Source organism: Lissotriton helveticus, chromosome 4_1 (genome assembly GCF_964261635.1).
Source record: "Lissotriton helveticus chromosome 4_1, aLisHel1.1, whole genome shotgun sequence".
NCBI classification, from domain to species: Eukaryota; Metazoa; Chordata; class Amphibia; order Caudata; family Salamandridae; genus Lissotriton; species Lissotriton helveticus.
In genome coordinates this window covers 707,530,530-707,552,506 of record NC_136063.1, presented here as the reverse complement: position 1 = coordinate 707,552,506, position 21,977 = coordinate 707,530,530, and the positions used below count along the sequence as shown (strand labels likewise).

General features: G+C 43.2%; 1 protein-coding gene across 3 annotated transcripts in view; it reads left to right on the top strand.

Annotated features, from left to right (window-relative positions):
* Nucleotides 1–21,977, top strand: part of SPIDR (scaffold protein involved in DNA repair) — a 2,204,159-nt gene that overhangs the window by 124,416 nt on the left and 2,057,766 nt on the right. For all 3 annotated transcript variants that reach the window (XM_078687327.1, XM_078687328.1, XM_078687326.1), the window contains exon 4: nt 20,539–20,703. In XM_078687327.1, coding sequence (XP_078543453.1) covers nt 20,539–20,703 — 165 coding nt within the window. The remainder of the gene's footprint in view (nt 1–20,538; nt 20,704–21,977) is intronic.

Genomic DNA, 21,977 nt, shown 5'->3' with positions numbered 1-21,977 from the left:
AAGTAACTTTATAGTTGGGTGAAAACGGCAGTGACAACGTAACGTTTTAAACTTAAAAAACCATTGATATTCACCAGTTATAGTTATCTCAAGTAACTAGAACTCATGCCCTAAGATAACTATGACTTGCATACTTGCCATGCACTGCGAATTGCCCCACATATTGCATCACTCAAGACATGAGCTATGACATCATTGATGATGACTGCTAAACTTGAAATTACATAATTGAAAACAAGACTGTGCATTTAGTTTAAAATGTTACGTTGACAGTGACATTTTCACCTATAACATTACTTTAGCCCTTGGCTTTCTGAGTGTGAAAAAATGTATATATTGAGAAATGAATTGTTTTTGGCGATCTGTAAATATATTTTAAATTTTTATCTGTGAAAGTTTGGGTGAGGTTAATACAGGGCGATGACCCTTTAAATGGACACTCTATGGCCCAGTAGAAGGCTTTGGCTGAAACACGTAGTCCTGTTTTCTGAGCACGATGCACTTTGGCTAATTTTATGGAGTTTGGAGCTGTGAAAAGTTTAAGGTGTGGTGGGTACTGAAGTTCCGTCTATTGTGTGGTTGTCGGACCACATAGAGCGTGCACCCGGGTGTGAGGCAGTAGGTGTTTTCTGGCATGTTTCAAGAAAGAAAGTTTCTTAAGTGCTGAGCTGCCCCTGGCCGTTGGAAGCAGTTAATCCTTAACGAACTGAAGAAATTAGCAGACAGAGTTGGGATTGTATGGGTAGTGTGGGTGGGAATTTCCCGGCATTTCCTTGGAGGAGGGATTGATGGGGAAGCCACCTTGTGGTCTGCCATTAATTTGCTGCAACTGCTTGGGAATGCCATAGTCTGGTATCACAGTGGGAATTCCAGCGATTGAACGAACAACTTGTTGGCGTATCAGAGAAATATTGAAAACCACGGTTCAGCCAGATTTGGAATAATCAGAACATATTACGCAGTAGATATATACTTTGTGAAGCCATCATCAGTGTTTAACGAGAACTCAGATCGCTAGTCAATTTTCTCAAACTCTGTGTCTGTTGTCATTTATCATCGAAAGAAGCATGAGCATTTTGCAGTGAATGGACAACGACTAAGATAAACTAGATAAAGTGCCTGGTCTCAAACAAGGCGGCTAGATGGAGTTAACAAGAAAGACTATTGAAAGAGATGTTTGACGATAAAACAGTGATAGTGCAACAGGATTACCTAGTGATACAATCATGAATCCTAGTATTCCTAAAAAATGATTAAAGGATTTAGAACATGCAAGAACTTTTGAAATTAATAAATTGTGGGAAAGTGTCACACTGAAGAAATATATAGAATGTAACAGAATCCCAAGAGGTTTAAGAATGTTTGTCTTGCCAACATTAAGTGATATGAATATGGATTTACTTAATAGCAAAGTGACACAAGGGAATATTCAATGATCTTAATAAAACACTCATCATTCATGCAGAGCATAGGCACAACTGCCATTGAAAAGGTAAAGGAGATTGAAAATTTGTTGGGAAAATATCAGGACACAGAAGAAGGCAAAAAAGCTATGGAAGAGCTTGAAAATAAATTGGAAAAGCACGAACGGGAAGTACAACTGAAAAAACGGTAGAAATTTAATAAAGACAAAACTGACTATGCCACAAGAAGAATTTACACCTTTGCCAAACGCTTGACGCTAATTATAACAGACAAGCGATGGATCAATAACATGAAACATTAAGGCCACCACCCAGTATAGAGAGCTTGGAAGTGAGCTCGGGGGATGAGGGGCAATCCATGACACGCTCAAGATTGGATTCTTCCGGAGAAATAAGTGTTTTCGGGATGACGACGCGAGGGAGAGGCAGAGGAACTCCAGCAACAGAAAACCAAAAAGAAGAAGGCAAAGCCGAAAAGGGAAAAGGAAGAAGTGCCAAAAACAAGAGGAAATAAAGAGGAGAATAATGAGTGTTGAAGAGGATTTGGTAATAAATCTTTCATCAAAAACTTTGAATGAGAAACACAAAGATTACTCAATAAAGGTCTCACCTTTTGCCCGGATACTGGCATTAACCTGGGAACTGCATGTATTAATCTCTATAAATTTTGAAGGAAATCAAAATTGCAAAAACATTTCTCTATGAAAAAATAAATTGCAATACATGAGAGGTCTCCTCCTAATCTATCTAACCTTTCATCAGATGATATTACACCACCATGAACCTAATATTTTACAAAAAACATACATACCTGAAGCTGTACCTGACAGAGAATGCTGCCAAAGTATAGGGATTGAAACCAACAAAACAGTTTGGAGTGGATGTAAACAAAGGTCTATGTTTTGCTCACAGCTTCCACCTGGGAACAAGATAGATATCTTCCAGGAGAGCATGACGGGGGAGCTTAGGGCGATATACTTGAAGGAAAAGAAAAACATCCTTTATCAGAATAAAAATATGACCTAAGATGACTAGTGGACTCTAAAAACCTACAAAATTACAGGTACATCATAATTAAGCCTTCGGATAAGGGAGGAAACATAGTTGTCATGGAGCGAATAAAATATCAGCAAGAAGTTAGAAGGCAACTTTGTAATCCTCTCTTTTATGAATCCAACACGGAAAATTGTGTCTGAGTTTCATTACAAAGTAAATACATGGCAGGAACAAGGTCTATTGGAGAACAAAGAATGTCTCTATTTGAAAACAACTCATCCGATTGCACCTAATATTTATATACTGCCCAAAGTACCCAAAAATCTGGCCAATATTCCGGGAGTCCCAAGAGTGAGCTTATTTCTATTTCCCTATATAGTGAATCTTTCGTCTTATGTCCGAGATTTCATGGACTTTTTGAACAGGATTAATGGTATACCATGGAAACCAATCTATACGTTGGTCACTATAGACGTTAATTCACTCTATACATCATTAGCTCATGAAGATGGTCTGAAAGTGTGCAAATACTTTTTGAGATCACGATCTCTGATTTATTGGAACATAGAAATATGCTTTTAGAGATCACGTCTCTTTTTCTTTTTGTTGGGAAATTTGACAAACAAAAGAAATGCACTGCGATGGGCACATCATTTCCCCCAATGTACGCGCACTTGACTATGGGACATTGAAAAGTTGAGCATATTTGGATGGAAATGAACAATGACACAATAAGGGAAACAATTTTGTGGATTCGCTACATAGGAGATTTATTTTTAATCTGGGAGGGGGAAACAGAGGAACTAATATGTTTTTTATATTCTCTTAACCAAAATCCTTGGCAATTAAAGTTCACTAACCAGATGAGCAAAGAGACAATCGATTACATAGACAGCCGGATTTATGTTGAAAAGGGAAAAGGAAAAGATCTGCACAAAATTATATCGTAAACCTAAGAGCTGTAACAGCATTTTATTTGCTAATAGTGCGCACCCAAAGGCCCTAACATGGAGTGTCTCGTACGGAGAATTTCTACGAGCTCAGAGAAATTGTTCGGAGGATGATGAGTTTGTTGCACAAATGAAAGAGATGTTTTTACAATTTCTAAGGAGTGGCTATCCAATTACTGTCTTGGAAGATGCCAAGAAGAGAGTGAGAACGCGTATCAAAGATGATTTATTAGTACCCAAAGCTTTGCAAGATGGATCAATCATAAGAAACATTATGGATTTCAACCTCTCAGACAAGGAAATAAAGACGTCTTTTCGCGAGAATTGGAGCACCCTAAAGAGAGACAAAGACCTTAAGCCCTTTTTAGGTCTCGCCTAGCATCGAAGCGCATGCGCTGCTCGCTCTGCGAGATCTATTGTCGTCGGGTTGCTTTCGGAAGTAGGGTGGAAGCTCCACCCATGTTTTTGATTGCCTCATGTCACAATTAATGCTGGACGCTTGCTTTTCATTACAAGTGAGGCTTGTTTGTTCCTTCCCTTTCTCCCTTTCGGCTCGCCCACCCGGACTGGATATTTTGCTCGCGCACGGGATCTCTTTTGCTCGCGAATGGCATCTCATCTGCCTTGTTGTGTTTGTACTTCAGGGCCGCCAACGCTGCCTCAGAGCCCCGCCAGCAGCGCAGAAGCATGGGCATAGTATGCCATGCACACTAGGCGTGCCATACGGTTTGTATGTGCTGCTCCCCGCTCTACTTCTGGGTAAGCCGCCGCATCCTCAGAGCCCTGCCAGTACCTCAGCGGCATGGGCACAACGTGCCATGCACACTCGACCCAATTTGTTCTGGGTTCTCCTTTACGATCAGGGACAGACCCTCCTAACATAGTGCGCCATGACTTTGGGCGCATAAAAGCCTCTGCCGACCCTGCTAATGCGGCGCACCACAATTTCCTGTGCACTTCATGGGCTGCGGCGCACATAGGTTCTATTTACATAGTTGCTGCGCGTTGTTTTATCACGGCCCACGCTTGTTCTTTACTGCTTCCTAATTAATTAATGCAGGCAAGGCGCCAATTCCTGGTTCTTCTCCAGCACATGGACCAAGCACAGATTCATTGAGCTTTGTTAGTGTCTCTCCCCTGCATATGCTGTGTTTCAGGTACTTTTGTTTTTGTTTAACCATGTTCCTTCTTTCACCTCCCTCTCACCACTTCCCTGTGCTGCTATCACCCCTTTCCCCACCCTCCCCGTCATCCACGCTTGATTACCAGGTAGGCAGCTTTCCTGGACCATCGTTTTGCAGTGTTTACAAAGTCTAACTCCGTGGCAGGGAGACAAATGCAAGTCCCTTCACTGTACACCTTCTGTAAATGTACTGTACTTTTCAACCATAATTTTCCTTCTATGGCTGGCTCCGCATGTTTCCGCTTGCTCATTTTGTTTGCTTGATGTTTTATAAGCCTTGGAACCACATCCCCCCAGTATTTCTTATCACACTCCAAGCTAATCTCTCAACTACGTCTGAAAATAAACAATCTCGCCCCCAAATACACATGAACCATCTCTTTTCCATCACGATGAGCAATCTCTGCAGTTTATGTTTTCCATAATACTGCAGACATCATGTTTTGTCAAAATAACGTGGCTTGTGAGCATCTACCCTAGGTTTTATCTATCGGTGCGTTCTGTTTACTTTGGTCTTTTCCTCCCTTTCACTATTCCTATCCAGTATCTCTTCCTCTACCTCTCCCTATATTCCTCTTCCACTCTCTCCCATCATCTTGCCCCCTCCCTTGCTTGCTATTTATCTGTCCACTCTTTAAATAGGAAATTAACATTCCGGTTGAAAACAATCATTTGGACTGCAATAGGTCTCGCATTACTGACAATTAGAGCTATTGGTGTTGTATTATTATTTGCAATGCCAAAAGCTCAAACATTTACTAATGCGAGACCTATTGCATGGCAAATGCTTGTTTAATAGAGCAACCAAGACTCACATATAAAAAAACGTCCTCTTTTGCTGATCTACTTACATGCAGTTATTTTTCACCTCAGAGAACAGGTGCAGGCAATTGGCTCAAGAGAACGGGTCTCTTTAAGTGCCAAAAATATAAAGCTTCCCAAATTGGTTGTAACAAGAAGGATTTCATATTGTGTAATGGCACAAAGAAGAAAGTCAATGAGCTGATTTCTTTTGAAACGACCCATGTTATATATGTCATCGAATGTGGATTTGGTAAGAAATATGTTGGCAGTACTGGTAATATGCTAAAACTGCAGATCCTTCAGCACTTAAGAGCTATAAATAACAGATTATTCGTACACAGTAGCCAAACATATCTGGGAGGAGTATGATGGTGACCAAAAAGGAATGTGTTACTATGGAATTCAACATATCCTGATGAAGCCAAGAGGAGGAAATTGAGAGTTATCACTGAGAAGGGCGGAATTAAGATGGATCATGACTATAGGGACAGAAATCCCTTTGGCCTTAAATGCTGATGCGGAATTGCACGTACATGTGATGATCATTGATCCTTATCGGCAATTCATGAATTTCATTAATATTTTTAACATTGTCACTGTGTTTCAGTCAAGTGCTCTCTTCAATATGTTCTTAAAAATGTTAGATGCAATTATTTTACATCTTCTGCATCACTGTATCCCAATACTGTCTTCCAGATTATTGTCATGAAACTTGTACTTTTTTATTTATGCATAGACTACATTTTTGGGATATCATAAATATTGTCACAGGATGTGACACATTTTTTGCCTCTTTTTAATAATGCACTTTAGAGATATATTGTTTTTTGCACTGAAATAATTTTCATTCAGTGTGTGACACTTGTTTGTCCTCCTAAGAATAATGCACTTTAGACATGTGTCGTAATGTGCACTTATATAATGTCCATTATAGCACTTTACGAAAGAGTACTTCACTCATTTGTAGTATAATTTATTATTTATGTTGGAACCTAGATTAGCGCACGTTATGATAGGGTACTTTACTTATTTATAATTCATATTGGAATGTGCATTGGAATAGTGCCTATCATTTCACTTTATGAAAAAGTGTTTTACTTTTTTATATTGTTTTATCATATACTGTAGTAAATTTATTGTTTTTAATAAATGGTGATGATTGTCGATATAGGGTGAAATAACAGACAAATATAAGCTAGAGAATAGTCATACTTTATGATAATCTCCTATTTTTGTTTCTCATCTCACTCTATTCTAGAGTATATAGCCTCTTTGACACGTCAGTAAGTGCTCACTGCGTTTCCAATGTACTCTATGCCTTATAGAATTCTGTAAGTGTCTAAGGGTATATGTCTTAAGATTGAAGAAGAGACAAGCGCATCTAATCGATTAGATTAGGAAATGTATGTACTTAATAATGATTTCCTTGGAATCCTACATTTCCCAAAATGCATTTTGTTTGAAAGCATACTATATGATTGTATTAAGGTGTAGATCAAGGATATGTAAGACCATAAGCACTTTAATTGATGAATATATTTCTGATAGAGATGTAACCAGGTCAAATTGAGGAATGAATTGTATTTGGCGATCTGTAAATATATTTTAAATTGTTATCTTTGAAATTTTGGGTGGGGTTAATACACGGCAATGGCCCTTTAAATGGACACTCTGTGTGGTAGCACTTTATGGCCCAGAAGAAGGTTTCGGCCGAAACATGTAGGCCTGTTTTCTGAGCACAAAGCACTTTGGCTAAAATTAAAAGAAAAATATAGAAATTAAATTTACGTACCTGAGATATCCCTGATCTGGTTGTGCCGCTTTGTCCTGGTTGCCTGAGTTTATGGAGATTGGAGCTCTGAAAATGTTACAGCGTGATGGATATATATTGAAGATTACCTTAAAGAAGTGCAGAGACATTTGGACGATAAGGCCACTTATCAGGATCTACGCAATGTTAAACGAGTAGTAAGAAACAAGGTGTCCCAATAGAAACGTAAAGGTTTACTTACGAACGATGAAGTCAGTTTCCTCAAAAAGAATTTCTGTCATATAAAAGCTGATGAGGTCTCGGCCGTGGTGCCTATAAAAGCTGGTGAGGTCTCGGCCGCGGTGCGTGCAATTTCCGCTGTGCCGTGATCTGCTTTAGGCAATCCATTTTATGTTACTCTCTGACTGCTTTTTCTTAAATTGTTTGATCGATGTTTTTAAACAGCATTAAATTGTTTGTATTAAATTTTTAACTTCAGCGTGACCGGCAGTACCCGCCTGTTAGAGCGGGTCCGACCTTCTTGGTCCGTGCTCTACTCACCCGCATGATAAAAGATGGTGACGAATCGTCATCGCAGCGGCACGCCAAAGGCAAGCCCGTCTGCGCCCGTCTGCGCCCGTCAGCGTCCCGGAGGCAGACGGTGTCGGACACTGACAATAAGCGGATCGATGGTGCCCGCTTACGCTATAATGCCCACACTTTGCTCGAGATAGGAAGGTATGGTACGAGATGTTCGCCCGCCCCTTCGCCTTTCCTCGAGCACCCGGAGTTAAAGGGATGCTCAATGTGTGGATGGAAGGCCACTATCACGGACCCAGGACAGCCGCCCTGGGGCCACTTGGTAGCTACTGTGGAGAAAGGGATTTTAAAACATCTAAAAATAATATGCAACTTCACGCAATGCTTTTGAACACTCGTTCTTTATCCAAACATGCCCTCAACTTTTATGACCTTTTAGTGGAGAAGTCTCCTGACTTTTTATTTTTGACAGAAACTTGGTTAAATGAGACATCCAATCCTACTTTTGCTTCTGTCATCCCATTAGGCTATCACATAATTAGGAAGGACCGGCCGATGGGGGTTGGGGGTGGGGTTGCGATCGTTTTAAAAAACATCTTCTCCTGTAAGGTAGTCCCTGCGGGAACAATAGAGGGAGCTGAATGCCTCAACTTTCATATAAAGGTATTACCTCATCAATCCCTGGTCGAGATTCTAATTTATAGGCCCCCGGGCCCTGCAGGAAAGTTTTTAGCCTCTATTTCTGATGCTGTTTCCCCATTTGCCTTAAATCACGAACACTGTCTGGTACTAGGTGATTTTAACCTACACATGGATAAGAGTGATGACCCTGACTCTACCAGATTCCAAGAGTTCTTGGAGGTGTTAGAGCTGATTCCCTACATACGTCTCCCCACTCATGAAAATGAGATCTTTTCGACCCTTGAAATAGAAATGTCACAACCTCTCCCTCTAGTGTGGTCGGATCATTTCCTGCTGGAATTTAAGATGAGAAAGGTATCCTACCGGTCTAAGGTCTCCGCGAAGTCTCGGCTTAGCAATTTCAGGCCTCTTCACCTAATTACTCCGGATGCTTTGAACATTGCCATTCAGAAACATCCCATATGTTTTAGTGGCGGTCTAGAGATTGATGCGGAAGTCTTGGATAACTGGTTCCAGCTTCGAGTGGATGAACTAGCCCCTCTAGCCTCTCGCTCTGGGAAAATGGTTCGGGCCTCAGCTCCATGGTTTACATCGGCTCTTAAAGAAAGTAAGAGGCTCTGTAAACTCCTAGAAAGATAATGGAGGAAACACTTCAACCCCAATGACAAAATTATTTACAAAAAGGCACTGAAGTCCCACTATAAACTAATTATTAAGGAGAAAAAACGGTTCTTCTCCACGAAAATTGAACTAGCTAAAATTAAAAATAAGGAAATATTTAGAATAGTTAGTGAATTCTCCTCCCCCTCAGCTGTAGCCACATCATTTTCTCCGACTGAGGCTCGGACCAATAGTCTAGCCACACACTTCTATGACAAGATTAAGATTATTTAGGAGTCCTTTCCAACAGTCACCCGAGTTCAGGAAGACAAGGATGAGACGGTCCCCTCACAACCCCTGACGAATGGACCATCTTTGAATCAGTTCCCATTGATCTCTTTGGAAACTTCTTTAGAGATTTTGAAAATCCTTAAATCAGGCTCCTCCTCTGATCACTGTCCGGCCAGCATTCTTGTATCGGCAGCAGAGATTGTCAATCCTACGGCTAACCAGATCCTCAACCTGTCTTTGCAGACCGGTCGGATCCCTAACAGATGGAAAAAGGCTAAAAATCTCCCCCTACTTAAAAAACAAACATTGGATCCAGAAGTACCCTCTAACTATAGGCCAATATCTCTGCTCACCTTTTTTTCCAAGGCTCTGGAAAAAGCTGAGAATCAGGTGATTACCACATTTGTGGAGACTAACTTTATTCTCCACCACAGTCAATCTGGATTCAGGGCGAATTTTAGTACTGAGACTGCACTGCTTGAGGTCTCGGAAGCTATTAAGGAAGTTCTGGATAAAGGTGGAAAGGCTACACTGATATTACTGGATTTATCAGCGGCCTTCGATACTGTTCCCCATGATAGGCTCCTGTTTAGACTCCAGGAATGCCGCATTGGGGACACGGTATCTAACTGGTTCACTTCCTTTCTAAAGTACCGCAATCAAATAGTCTGGTCCCCACCTTTTGCAGCCCCTATCCCCCCTTTGGATGTGGGAGTACCACAGGGCTCAATTCTAAGCCCTACTCTTTTTAACATTTATATGACTCCACTGGTGTCTCTGGCTGAGGCATAGGGTGCTAAAATAGTATCGTATGCTGATGATAAGCAGCTGCTTTTCATTTGCAATAAAGAGGCTGTTTTTAATGGAGCTTTGATCAACTCTTGCCTGACCAAAGTGTTCTCTTGGTTACAGGACAATCAGCTCAAATGTAATCCCGAAAAGTCAGAGATTATTTTCTTCGGACACCCTCCGAGCATGGTCTGGCAGAACTGGTGGCCAGCTGATATGTCACCCCCTCTCACCTCAGTCAACATTGTCAAACATGTAGGGGTGAAGTTGGACGAGAAACTGTCTATGCAGGCCCAGATTCAGACTGTGGCAGGTTCCTGCTTTGACATGCTGAAAATGTTAAAACAGTTTATCCCACTTCTTCCCATCACTCACAGAAAAATGGTAGTTCAAGCACTAATAATCTCCAAGCTGGACTACGTCAATATTCTGTACCTGGGACTGCCAGAGTACCTATTGTCATGACTGCAAGTAGCCCAAAATGCAGCAGCCAGAGCAATTAATTTGCTGGGCCCAAGAGCACGGACGTCCTCTTGTCTGCACTCTTTGCATTGGCTCCCAATTCGCAAGAGGATCTATTTTAAGTCCATGGTCTGGCACTTAAGGCCCTCCATGGCATTGGTGCTGGATACATCAGGAACAGAATCCAGTTTTACTGTCTTAGTCGTACCTTAAGGTCCTCATCCCTTCAGCTGGCTCAGGTTCCTAAATACCACGAGTGCGGATTGGGGGGCGCTCTTTTCGGTTCAGGCTCGCTTACATTGGAATAAGCTTCCGGTGGAACTAAAACTAATGCATAATCTCCTGGCATTCAGGAAAGCACTTAAAACTTGGCTATTTCAGATGTAATTTCTAATTGGGGTGGTCACACTGCACGAAATCATTTTTTTCACCCCACAGCGCCGGGACACTCCTTTGAGTAGCAGAGCACTTACAAATACTATTTAATATAACATAGCACCAGGATTGTATTTTATTCCTAAAGTACATAAAGGAACGACACCTGTACCCTGGCGACCCATAATTTCTGCAAGACACAGTTTGTTTGAGTAAATCTCGAAATATGTGGACTACTATCCACAGGATTTCGTGTCTGGTTTACCATCGTATATCAAAGACACAGGGGATTTCCTCAGAAAAATGCACAACTTAATGTGGAAGGAAGATCATTTATTCATAGCTATGGACATTACATCATTGTACACGAGTATATGACACGATTATGGCTTAAAGGCAGTAAAGTATTTCTTAAGCAGAAGACCGATAGGCCTCTATGACCACAATTTGATGTTAATTGAAATGATCAGTTTGTGTCTGACAAACAACTATTTCCTATTCAATAAAGCGGTATTCCAACAGATTAGAGGGGTGGCTATGGAGGCCTGCTTCTCCCCCAGATAGCCATGTCTTCACGCGGGCTAGAGGGAGGAGCAGGTCCTCAAGGTACAATTTAGCCAGTTGTGGAATAGTCATATGATAAGATGTTGGAGGTTCATCGATTATGTTTTTATTATTTGGAGGGGAGGGGAAGAGTGCGCCATGTCTTTTGCAAAACAAATCAACGTGAATTATTTGAATCTTTAGTTCGTGGCACAGATCAGTAATCAGTCGATTTGAGTTTTTTGATGTACACCTTTATATTAGTAAGGACCGAGTAGAATCCAAATTACATAGAAAAATAACGGCTGTAAATTCGATCCTCCATGCTAAAATTTCACATCCTTGGCACTTTATTCAGACTATCCTGTAGGAGAAATAATATCTAAGAATACAAAGGATATGTAGTTCGGAGACTGATCTGAGAGAATGTCAAAATGAAGCAACAGATAGATTCATAGCACGTGGTTATAACACCATGAGTTTGAGCAAAGCCAGGTTAAAAGCCAATGCCCAACCAATAGATGCTATACTATTTAATGTCCCAAACGATTTTGAACCAGCTGACATAGAAACTCCCAAATTGAAAAACCACAAGATTTTAGATTAATTATGGCTTGTTGTAAGCAAGAAAGGCAAATAAGAAAGATGATTAACACACAATGCCTATTGTATTGACGGATATCACATCAAGTCAAATCCTCCCAGATAGACCCTCCCTGATCTTTACACTTGCACCATCGATGAGAGATTCTTTGGTAAGCTGTAGCCCTGAAGTAAGTTCTAGTCGGAATTGGTTGTCCCCTAGAAATGGGTTTTTCAGATGCAGTTCATATTGAACCTGTAAACTTGGGGTCAACATGCAAAAAATATACGACTGCATTCTGTGATAAACAAGTCCACATTAAAGGGCATTACACATGTAGGACATAATTTGCTGTATATGTACTTGAATGTCCCTATGGACTAAAATATGTGGGGAGTTCTAAACTGCAAGTGCATAACAGAATTCTACAACTTATCAGGGCTATTGTAAATCCTGATCCCACGTACCCTGTAGCGAGACACCTTAAACTTGTCCATCAGAGCAACTTAAAGGATTTTAAATATTTTGTTATTGGGGTAGTACCTGTATTAAGAAGAGGTGGGAACAGGGAGAGATTATTGCGGCAGGTGGAATCGAAATTCATATTGGAATTGGATACAAAAATGCTGAATGGGTTAAACATGAGTGAAGATCTCCATCATCTTTATGATTTTAATTGGATATGGCTTTTCTGAAAATTGTTTCTAGACTGTAGTTATAGGGTGCACATGAGGGTATCCTAAATATTGTTACATTTGACATATCCAACGAAAAACAACGCTCTGTAAAACAACAATGTTTGGAAATGTAATAACAGCAAAATATTGGATATGGTAAGCACAGGTCACTTTAACAATATGGATTTGGTCTCTGTCAATTCCACTTTAGCACTTTAATATGTTATTAATCGATCGGTATGAATTAGAGTTTTTATATAAGTTTATGTATTTGAACATTGGAATAACCATTGATCTTTTGGTAATTGATCTATGTGATCTTACACATTTTGTCAGCATGATATTCTGCTGTTAGGAGGCTTCAGTAGATGGCGAAAAATAGAATTAGCTGCACTTTAATATGCAGTGAGCACTCTATTAGGGGTTGTGTAATAAGGACACAAAGCAGTCTAATTGTTCAATTTTGTGAAAATGGATTGGTTGTAAGTGAAATAAGCAAATTGGTATATAAGGTACAAATAGATTTGTTTGAATTCACAGGTAACGGCACAAATCAACTTTAAATATAATGCATGTGGCTGAGTAATAAGCAGCTACATACATTTGTGTAAAACAAAACACATATAAGCACGAGCTAGTAATTGAATGTAGACGTTTGTATCCATTTTGATGAGTCAGGATGTGATAAAACAGTACTAGATACACAATTTGTAGCTTCAACAATGCAATGCTATTTATTATGGATATAAGGTTAGCAGCCATAAATGAATCCAATGATTTTTAATATTGCACACAATTATTATTTATACATGATCAATATTTATAATAGGAAATACTATTTTTAGGTCTCGTCTATTCCATCCTGAAGGGATAGTAGGCGAGGTTTATAGTAAGGAGACCTAAAAAGTCTACCCACTGCGGATCGCGTACAGTTCATGTGAGCCAGGCGCGTGCACAGGAATTCGCTCCCCCTACCACAAAGCAAGACAAGACAAGAACATCAAAGCGTCCGCGGCCGCTTTGATTCCATTTGCCACCAGCCACTTCACACGCTCCGCAGGTCATAAACAGAACCATCTGCTCGTGAATCGGAATGCTGGCATGGTTACCCAGCGCTGCCTTTCCTCTGCTAAGCTTCAACCGGTGCCTGACATCGGACCCCAGTTCAAATTGTGTATGACCTCTGTTTGTATTGCAGGTCCTAAACATAAAACATAAACCTGTCTTTCCCCAAGAAAAATGTAAGCATTTTTCGAAATTGTACCCTTTAACTGCATTCAAACTTGTTTCAATTCCTTTTCTTTTTTTTTGAAGACCTTTATTTGCATCATTAGGATAAACATGTGTGGGCCTACAACCAATCCGGCCGGCCACCAGTCAAAGACGATCAATAATCAAAATAAGCAACACAAGGCCAGTTGGCAAGCAAGCATACACAATTGAACAATGCCAAAGATGGGATAAGCGGCAATAACGGCCCAATATCAGGATCAATGAGGTCTATTTTATAATAAGGGGATAAGGCTCATGGCTGACTCACAAATACAGAAAAACCCCAAAAACAGGATTACACCCATGCCAAAACGAAAGGAGGGGGGGGCTTGGGGGGGGAGGAGGATGTAAGGGCACGATACGACCGTAACACAAAACAAACGCAAAATACAGTGGAGAAGCATACAAGTGCTACCAAGATATCATGACCCCCACCCAAAAACACGCTAACGAAGGCAATGGGAGCAGAGAACTGTACGAGTCGAGCTCACGTCTCTCAATACGAGCCTGGGAAAGAGGGGGGGAAGGGGGGGGGAAAGGGGGGGGAGGGGGGAAAGAAGGGAAGGGGAAAAAAATAAGAGGAAACAAGGGGGAGGAAACCAAAAAAGGGGACAGAAAAGGGGGGAAAGGAAGGGAGAAGAACAAAATAAAGAAAAAGAAAAAGAAAAACACAATCGTGCAAGATGGGCGCCGCCCCGGGCCAGGCAACCCGCGGCTGATAGTACAGAAGAAAGTGGAAGCTGGCAAAAAGAAGGGTATGGCAGTCGCGACAAAGCGTCGAAACCGAGAAAAATGGCGTAGCAACAGACCTCAACCCACCCATGCCTGAGAAGCGAGGACAGAAGCGGCACCGCTATAAAGGGATAGAAAAGGGCCATAGAACCAAAAGAAAACATCCGAAAGGCCCCACCCACCCGTCCCACCCCGCACCCCTGCAGAAGGCTACGGCCTACCCTCCAAACAGCGTGCCCGTCGCCCTAATCCGAAACCCGAAATATAGTCAAAAGAGGAAAAGTAGAGGAAGAAGACAAAAAGAGGAGGAAAAGAAACACAAAACAAAAAGAAAATGTGAGGGAGGAGCCAGAGGATATGAGCAAACACATTCGGCCACGACCCTCCCCCGACCAACTAATGAATAAGTATCAAATCAGTACTACACCTTCACATACAACAAGAACCACAGGGAGGGGGAGGAGGGAGAGATTGTAACGTTTCACCGTGTCGGGAGCACAAACATCAATGCAACGGGCAGGTAGATCAGCAAACTATCATGTCGTGCAACTCACCCCCAACCCTTCCTGACCACGAAACCAACCCAATAAAGGACAATGTGGAGCGGACCACCCAGCACAAAATAATCATAACGTAGTCCAGAGTCACGGCAGTGATATAAATCAGGTAGAGCCTTCGGACGGAGGGAATACAAAAAGTCAATTAAGCAAGTCAATTGTAGCAATAATGACAGGGCAAGCAAAGGCAAGCCGGAGTCCAGGCGCGCAATTCGACAACACAAAGGTACCCCTCCAGAACAAAAGTTCGAATCCAACGAAGCAGGAGCAAACAGCGGCCCACCATGAGTCCCAGGCACCCGGGAAGGAGCAGATCTCCACGTCGTGTGGAAGTCCTCGAAATCCAGGCGGCGAGGAAGCAGAGGGTCAAAAGTCACCGGCCCATCAAGCGGCCGAAGAACAACGACAGCAACTCCTGGCGCAGCCGAAGGGGGCGAAGCAATGGCGGCAGCAGGACGACAGGGGTGCGTGAAAGAGCGGCGGCCCAAAATGGCGGCGAGCCGCATGGGGTCGGCAGAGGCACCGGGGGCCAAGACAGCGTACAATGACATCAAGGCGTCCAGGACATCTCCGGGCGTGGGCGCTCGAGTACACACCCAGGCCTCCGCACAATCCGGCCGGTAAGGAGCGTCGGTGCAGAGCAGAGCACCCCCCACGTCGTCGGTAGCCATCTTGTGAGTTTCGCCGCCCCACACTCCACCGTGGGCCCCCAACAGTTCCCAAATGTAGGACTTTACGGATCTCCGGAGGCCCCCAACAACGGCCTCACCGGCACAGGATATGCGAGCGCCCGATGGGGGGGTCCCCTCCGAACAGTGGCAGGCCCCACAGACGAGAGCCAGGCGCGGGGTTCAGGATCGCCAGACAGGACAAAGGCGAAGGGACCCCTTCACACGGTCAGCCCCCAACACTTCTCGTCCCCCTCCAGCCGCACGGCCCAGTCATCGGGGCCGGTTCAGGATCTCCGGGGCACACGCACAATGGTTCCCACCAGTGGCTCACTTTCGCGGCCGGGGCCGGCAATCTCTTCTCCGCCGGTCGGGTCCCGCAGGATTCTCTTGTCTGCCAGTCGGGTCCCGCAGGCGAGGTCCCGGTCTTGAGTGCCCGGAGGCCCCAATCTCACCGAGGGCACAGCTGCGGATCCACAGCACACAGGAACCTCCGGACCAGACGGTGAGTAAGAGTGGGTCTTTAAAATTCAAATTCTGTATGGAAGTAGCGTCGCAGTGCAGGAGTCAGTCGGAGGGCCGACGGAGCCGAGCTAAAAGGCGGCCATTCCGTCCTCGAGCTAGGCTCCTCCTAATTTCTTTTAAATATTTTTCATTTCACCATCGAAGCTCCTCTGTTACTGCCCCCTACCAACCCCATTGCTCATTACATCCATTCCACTGTTGCTCATCTTTCGCTGTATCTTTTTTTGAAAACTTTTTTTGGACCCAGCAGTTTTTTGGTGGGCTGCACCGTTCTAGCAAAAATGCTTATTTCATGTTTTTTCTTGTTCACGGTTTCAAAATAAGTGTGCCATTTTGAAATGGTAAACAAAAAACAAAGTAGCTACTTTATCAAGACACATGTTTGATAATGCTGGGCTCGCCCACCAACATGAGCCATGCATGCATGGTGACCCGTGCGCTTATGCACCATTGCACTTTTTCAAATTTGCAAACACTGTTCAGCATCGGCAATAACCATTTTTTGGTATTGCTGATGCTGAATGGCATTGTCAAAAAAAGGCATTGGAAAAGCTAATACGTTTGCAAAGCTAAAGGTGAACCCTACTAGCTTTGCCAATGCGTGTTATTTCCTGTTCTTATTGTTTCTTGTCAAAATAAAGGAAAAGAGGCGCCAATGTTCTTTGTACGGGTTTGCAATCTTAGAAACTGTTCTCCCCTCATCGAGCCATCTGGTGATACATGTGTCATCCGGTCAGGAAGGCCGATACCGAGATTGCTTCCAGCTTGCTTAGCTCCCAAACCCCTGTGCCATTCTTATATGGAGCATTGTGGAGCTCTGCTGCTTAAATGGTGCCAAAGAGTTTAAGAAAGACCCAAAAGTGTGGTACATTAGCCTGTCCTCTGCTTGAAAAGTAACTAGGGCCTTGCTGTCCAATCAAATTGGGGTTGTTGAAAGTTCAAAAGAAATTGAGTCAGCAGTAAAAACTGCAAGATAGAACTTCTACACCTAATATTTAGTATTTCTAATTTTCCACCAAAACGAGTTCAGTGATTTGCCTTGAGCACTTAGGTGCTTAAGAATGAAGGGACCTATTTTGTGACTGTGTGAGCCCGTAGAAATAGAAACTAATGAGATGTAAATCATTTTCAGTTGTAAAAGGATGTGCTCAATGGCAGTTCTTGTTGTGAGCCTGAGAATGTTTCCAAATGCACCATGAGTGGGTCTCAGTACTATAAGAGCATGACCCACACTGCCCCAAACCAGTGTCCTTCACTGCTCCGTGCCTGCTCCTCTCAGTGCTCCGTGCTTGTGTCCCTCAATGTCCAATGCCTGCCCCTGACCCACCCTCACACCCCCTCACCCTCACACACCCTCTCACCCTCACCCACCCTCTTACCCTCACACCCCCTCTTAACCTCACACCCCCTCACCCTCACCCCCTCACACGCCCACACCCCCTCACCCTTACAACCCCTCACCCCCCCTCTCTCACACCCCCTCACCCTCACACTTACCCTCACACCCCTCACCCTCACACACCCTTACCCCCACTCACCCTCTCACCCTCACACACCCTTTCACCCTCACACACCCTCACACACACCCTCACCCTCACACCCTCACCCTCACATCCCCTCACCCTCACACCCCCTCACCCTCACACCCCCTCACACCCTCATCCACCCCCTCACACACCCTCTCACCCTCACACAACCTCACCCTCACACACCCTCACCCTCAAACCCCTACCCCCTCACCTCCTTCACCTTCACACCCCGTCATCTTCACACCCCTTCACCCTCACACCCCCTCACCCCCACACCCCCTCACACAACCCCTCACCCCCTCACCCTCACACCCTCAACCTCACACCGCCTCACCCCCTCACCCCCTCACCCTCACACGCCCCACTCCCTCACCCTCACACCACCTCACCCTCACAACCCCACACCCTCACACACCCCCTCACCCAACCTCACACCCCCTCACACCCCCTCACCCTCACACACCCACACCCTCACCCTCACACCCCTTCACCCTCACACCACCTCACCCTCACCCCCTCACCCTACCTCACCCTCACCCCCCTCACCCTCACACACCCTCACACCCCTCACCCTCACACACCCTCACACCCCTCACACCCCTCACACCCCTCACCCACCCTCTCACCCACTCACCCTCGCACACCCTCACTCACCCTCACACCCCCTCACCCTCCCTCACTCACCCTCACACCCCCTCACCCTCACAACCCTCACCCTCATACACCCTCTCCCTAACACACCCTCTCCCTCACACACCCTCTCCCTCACACACCCTTTCCCTCACACACCCTCTCCCTCACTCACCCACCCTCACCAGCATAGCATAACAAAACATAGCATAGCATAACAAAACACAAAAGTGACAAAAGGGATCAGGGTAGAGGTACTCTGACTCAATGTTTGATATTTGGGGTCATTAGTGGCACAAGTTATGTGTCCAAAATAGATTTTTTTTAATTGTGCGATATTGGCGACGTCGCTGCGACTGCTAGCGAAGCCCCCCATTAACCGTCGCGGATATCGGTGTATCCGCAGCGTCACTTCGAAAACAGAAGATGGATTTTACAGATTAGTTTTATACAAACTACCTTGAAAAAGGATCTCAAACAATCCACTATTAAACCCCTAGTGTTTAAAATACTGTAAAATTTGTGCATATGTGTTTTACACTTTATAAAAAATAGCGCAATCATTGCTGTTACCGACGTCTTCACGATACTCAGAATACTCGTGAACATGGAAAATTGGGTTAAAATATTGTTTTTTAACAATCTCCTGATAAAAATATGACCTTAAAGAGTGAAGTAATAAACCTGTAGTGACTGGCAGTGTGTGAGTGGCTGTATGGGTGTATGAGTGGATACATCAGTGGCTGTATTAGTGAATGAGTTGGTGTAGGAGTAGCTGTATGGGTGACTGAGTGGATGTGTATGGAGACCTATGAATGATTGAGAGGGTGTGTAAGTACTGGTATGGACATGTCAAGGGCTTTGACAATGGTAGTGTGAAAGTTGGAGTGGGTGTATTAATGGTTACATTGGGGTTTGAGTGGGTGCCTCAGAGATTCTGTGAATGATACCATCAGTGATGTCATTTGAGATGTCATCAGTGAAGTCACTGACCATGTCATGAGTGATTTAATATGTGAGGTCATAAGCAGTGCGGCGCGAGTCATAGTTAGCTCAGATAACTATAACTTGTGAATTTCTCTGGTTTTGTACAAGTGAAATGGCAGCCAAACTTAAACATCCCTGTAACCTTTGTTTTTTTCAGTGAATTCCTAAGGTTTTTATAATCCTATTCCTTAACTATAACTGCCCTTTGTTTTTTCAGTGAATTTCTAAGATTTTTATAATTCTATTCTCTAACTATAACGTCCTGCTAACCTTTGCTTTTTTGTTGAATATATATATATATACACACATATATACACACACACTTTCACCTACCTCCTTCGCTTTTCATTTGTTTGATCGTAGTACAGCATGCTTTACCTCATTTCATTTGTATCTGTGATATGCGCCAGTCCCACAATTCATTTCCCTTCACTTGACATGTTGCCATTTTATATTTCGTATTTGCAACATTTTAATTTGTCCCTCTATTCCTCCAACTGTTTCAACTGCATCTTTTACACCTCCCTTTGCGGTATACTTTGACATGCCTCCCACTTTTGTAGTGTTATCTGACTCTATGCTGGCACATGCACTTCTTGACTGAAGGAGGGCATTACATTTCCCTAATTTACATAAGATTAATTTCTCTTTTTGGGGGGGGGGGGGGGGGAGGATGTGTCTATCTGTCTTTGTGGATGGCAATGCCCTCTCTATACTACGTTTATAAAGTGCCTAATACCTTGAGGGTGGACCTTTCCTTAGAAAATGTGTTTTTTATTAATGCTATTTTATTTTTCGAGTAAATGTATGACAGTGGTTACACATACTATCCCATTTCTAAAGTTTGGAAACCTCTCTTACGCAGATCTTTGCCTTGTTGTAGTGGCACATTGAATGACTTTTCAAAATCCGAAATATGTCAACTCCTGGCTTGCTCTGGCAGAGTGTACTCTTGTCTGCGTTAGCAAAGAGGGATATTTTGGCATTTGGTACATTTTGATTATTAGTTTAATTTGTGTTTTTAAACAGGCACTCCTCCTGACGAGATTGTGTGTATCACCAGCGACAGTGATCTGTCTTGTGAAGAGAATGATGTCTTGACTTTGGGCTTAGAGACTTCTGAACGGCATCCCCCAAACATAGCACAGTCTCTCAACAAACCTGGCCCTCTCGTTGAGGAGAAGAGCAGTGAAGGTGAGCGGGCTCATGGCTGTCCAAGTGATAACACGTGTTTAAGTATGCAATAAATATGACGTGCTCTTCAAATAACACGAGTTAGATATGTACATTTGATTGTGATCCTACTATAGAATTGTCCAGTACATACATATATCTTCTTCCTTTTGCTTATCCTGCCTCCTTTTTCCCTCAAGCCTACTCCCTCTGTCAATGTTACCTGTTCACTTAAGCCTTCTTCTGTCTCTCCTGAGCATTTTGAACTGGTTTAAGGATACTACACATCACTAAGAAAGCATAACCTACTGCCCCAACTTAATCCCTGAATTCATTGGTGGGAGATCCATTATTTGTATGTCTGGGGAAGGACTACATGGATGGCATGTGTCGTTCTATTTCCCATGCAACATGTTTACATGTGTTATTGAAAATAAAACTATCAAGAAATTCCCTGATAATTCTCAGGAAAAGTCAGTTATATAAAGTCAAAGTACACGTTATATTAATTATAGTAAATTAACAAGGCAAATCAGTCCAAGCACCATAAACGCATTTATTTTCCCTATTGTGTATTTGCATGCATTACATTTGCGTGTGTGTATGTATGTTTGAAGTGGGACTTCTATACCGCAAACCTAGGTAGGAAGCAATGGAGCGGATTATGAGCCAGTGGCAAGGCCAGGAGGGTAAGGAACAATGTGACTTGGTGTACACTGTGGTATACACAGTGATGTGCAAGGAGAACCTTGTATCAGGGTCTCATTATTTACTGCTTGAGTAGATGAGTCTTAAGCAGGAGAGGTGGGGCGGATGTATTATGCAGGGTGTGTTGGTCCAAATCCTGGGCATACACATGAAGAACGCTTGTCTCTTAGCTGCTTCCTTTTAGTTTTTCTTGGTTTTGAGCCTAGCTTGTTATGCTCTCATTTGAGATGTTAGCCACCTGAGGTGGTTAGTGTTTCGGCCAGGAAAACTGTGGTATTGATTGTTACTGATTTATATGTGGAACATTTATTATAGACTACGTCAAGCTGTCAATTTATTTTTGAAAGTGTAATCGTGGTGTGTCGAAAAAAAAATAGTAATAATACGTTAGTGTTCTGTGTCAGGGTAAAAATCATCCAATTAATTCAAACCTCCTCCCCCTTACATAGATATATTTGACCCCTCTAGGGAAATGGACTGAGTAGAGTAGCACCTGCCACCGACAGCAAATGAAGAGCTATGCAGAGTGATTACATGTCAGGTGCTAATACTGCCTCCTTCTGTCATTTTTGGTCTTCCTTCCTTCC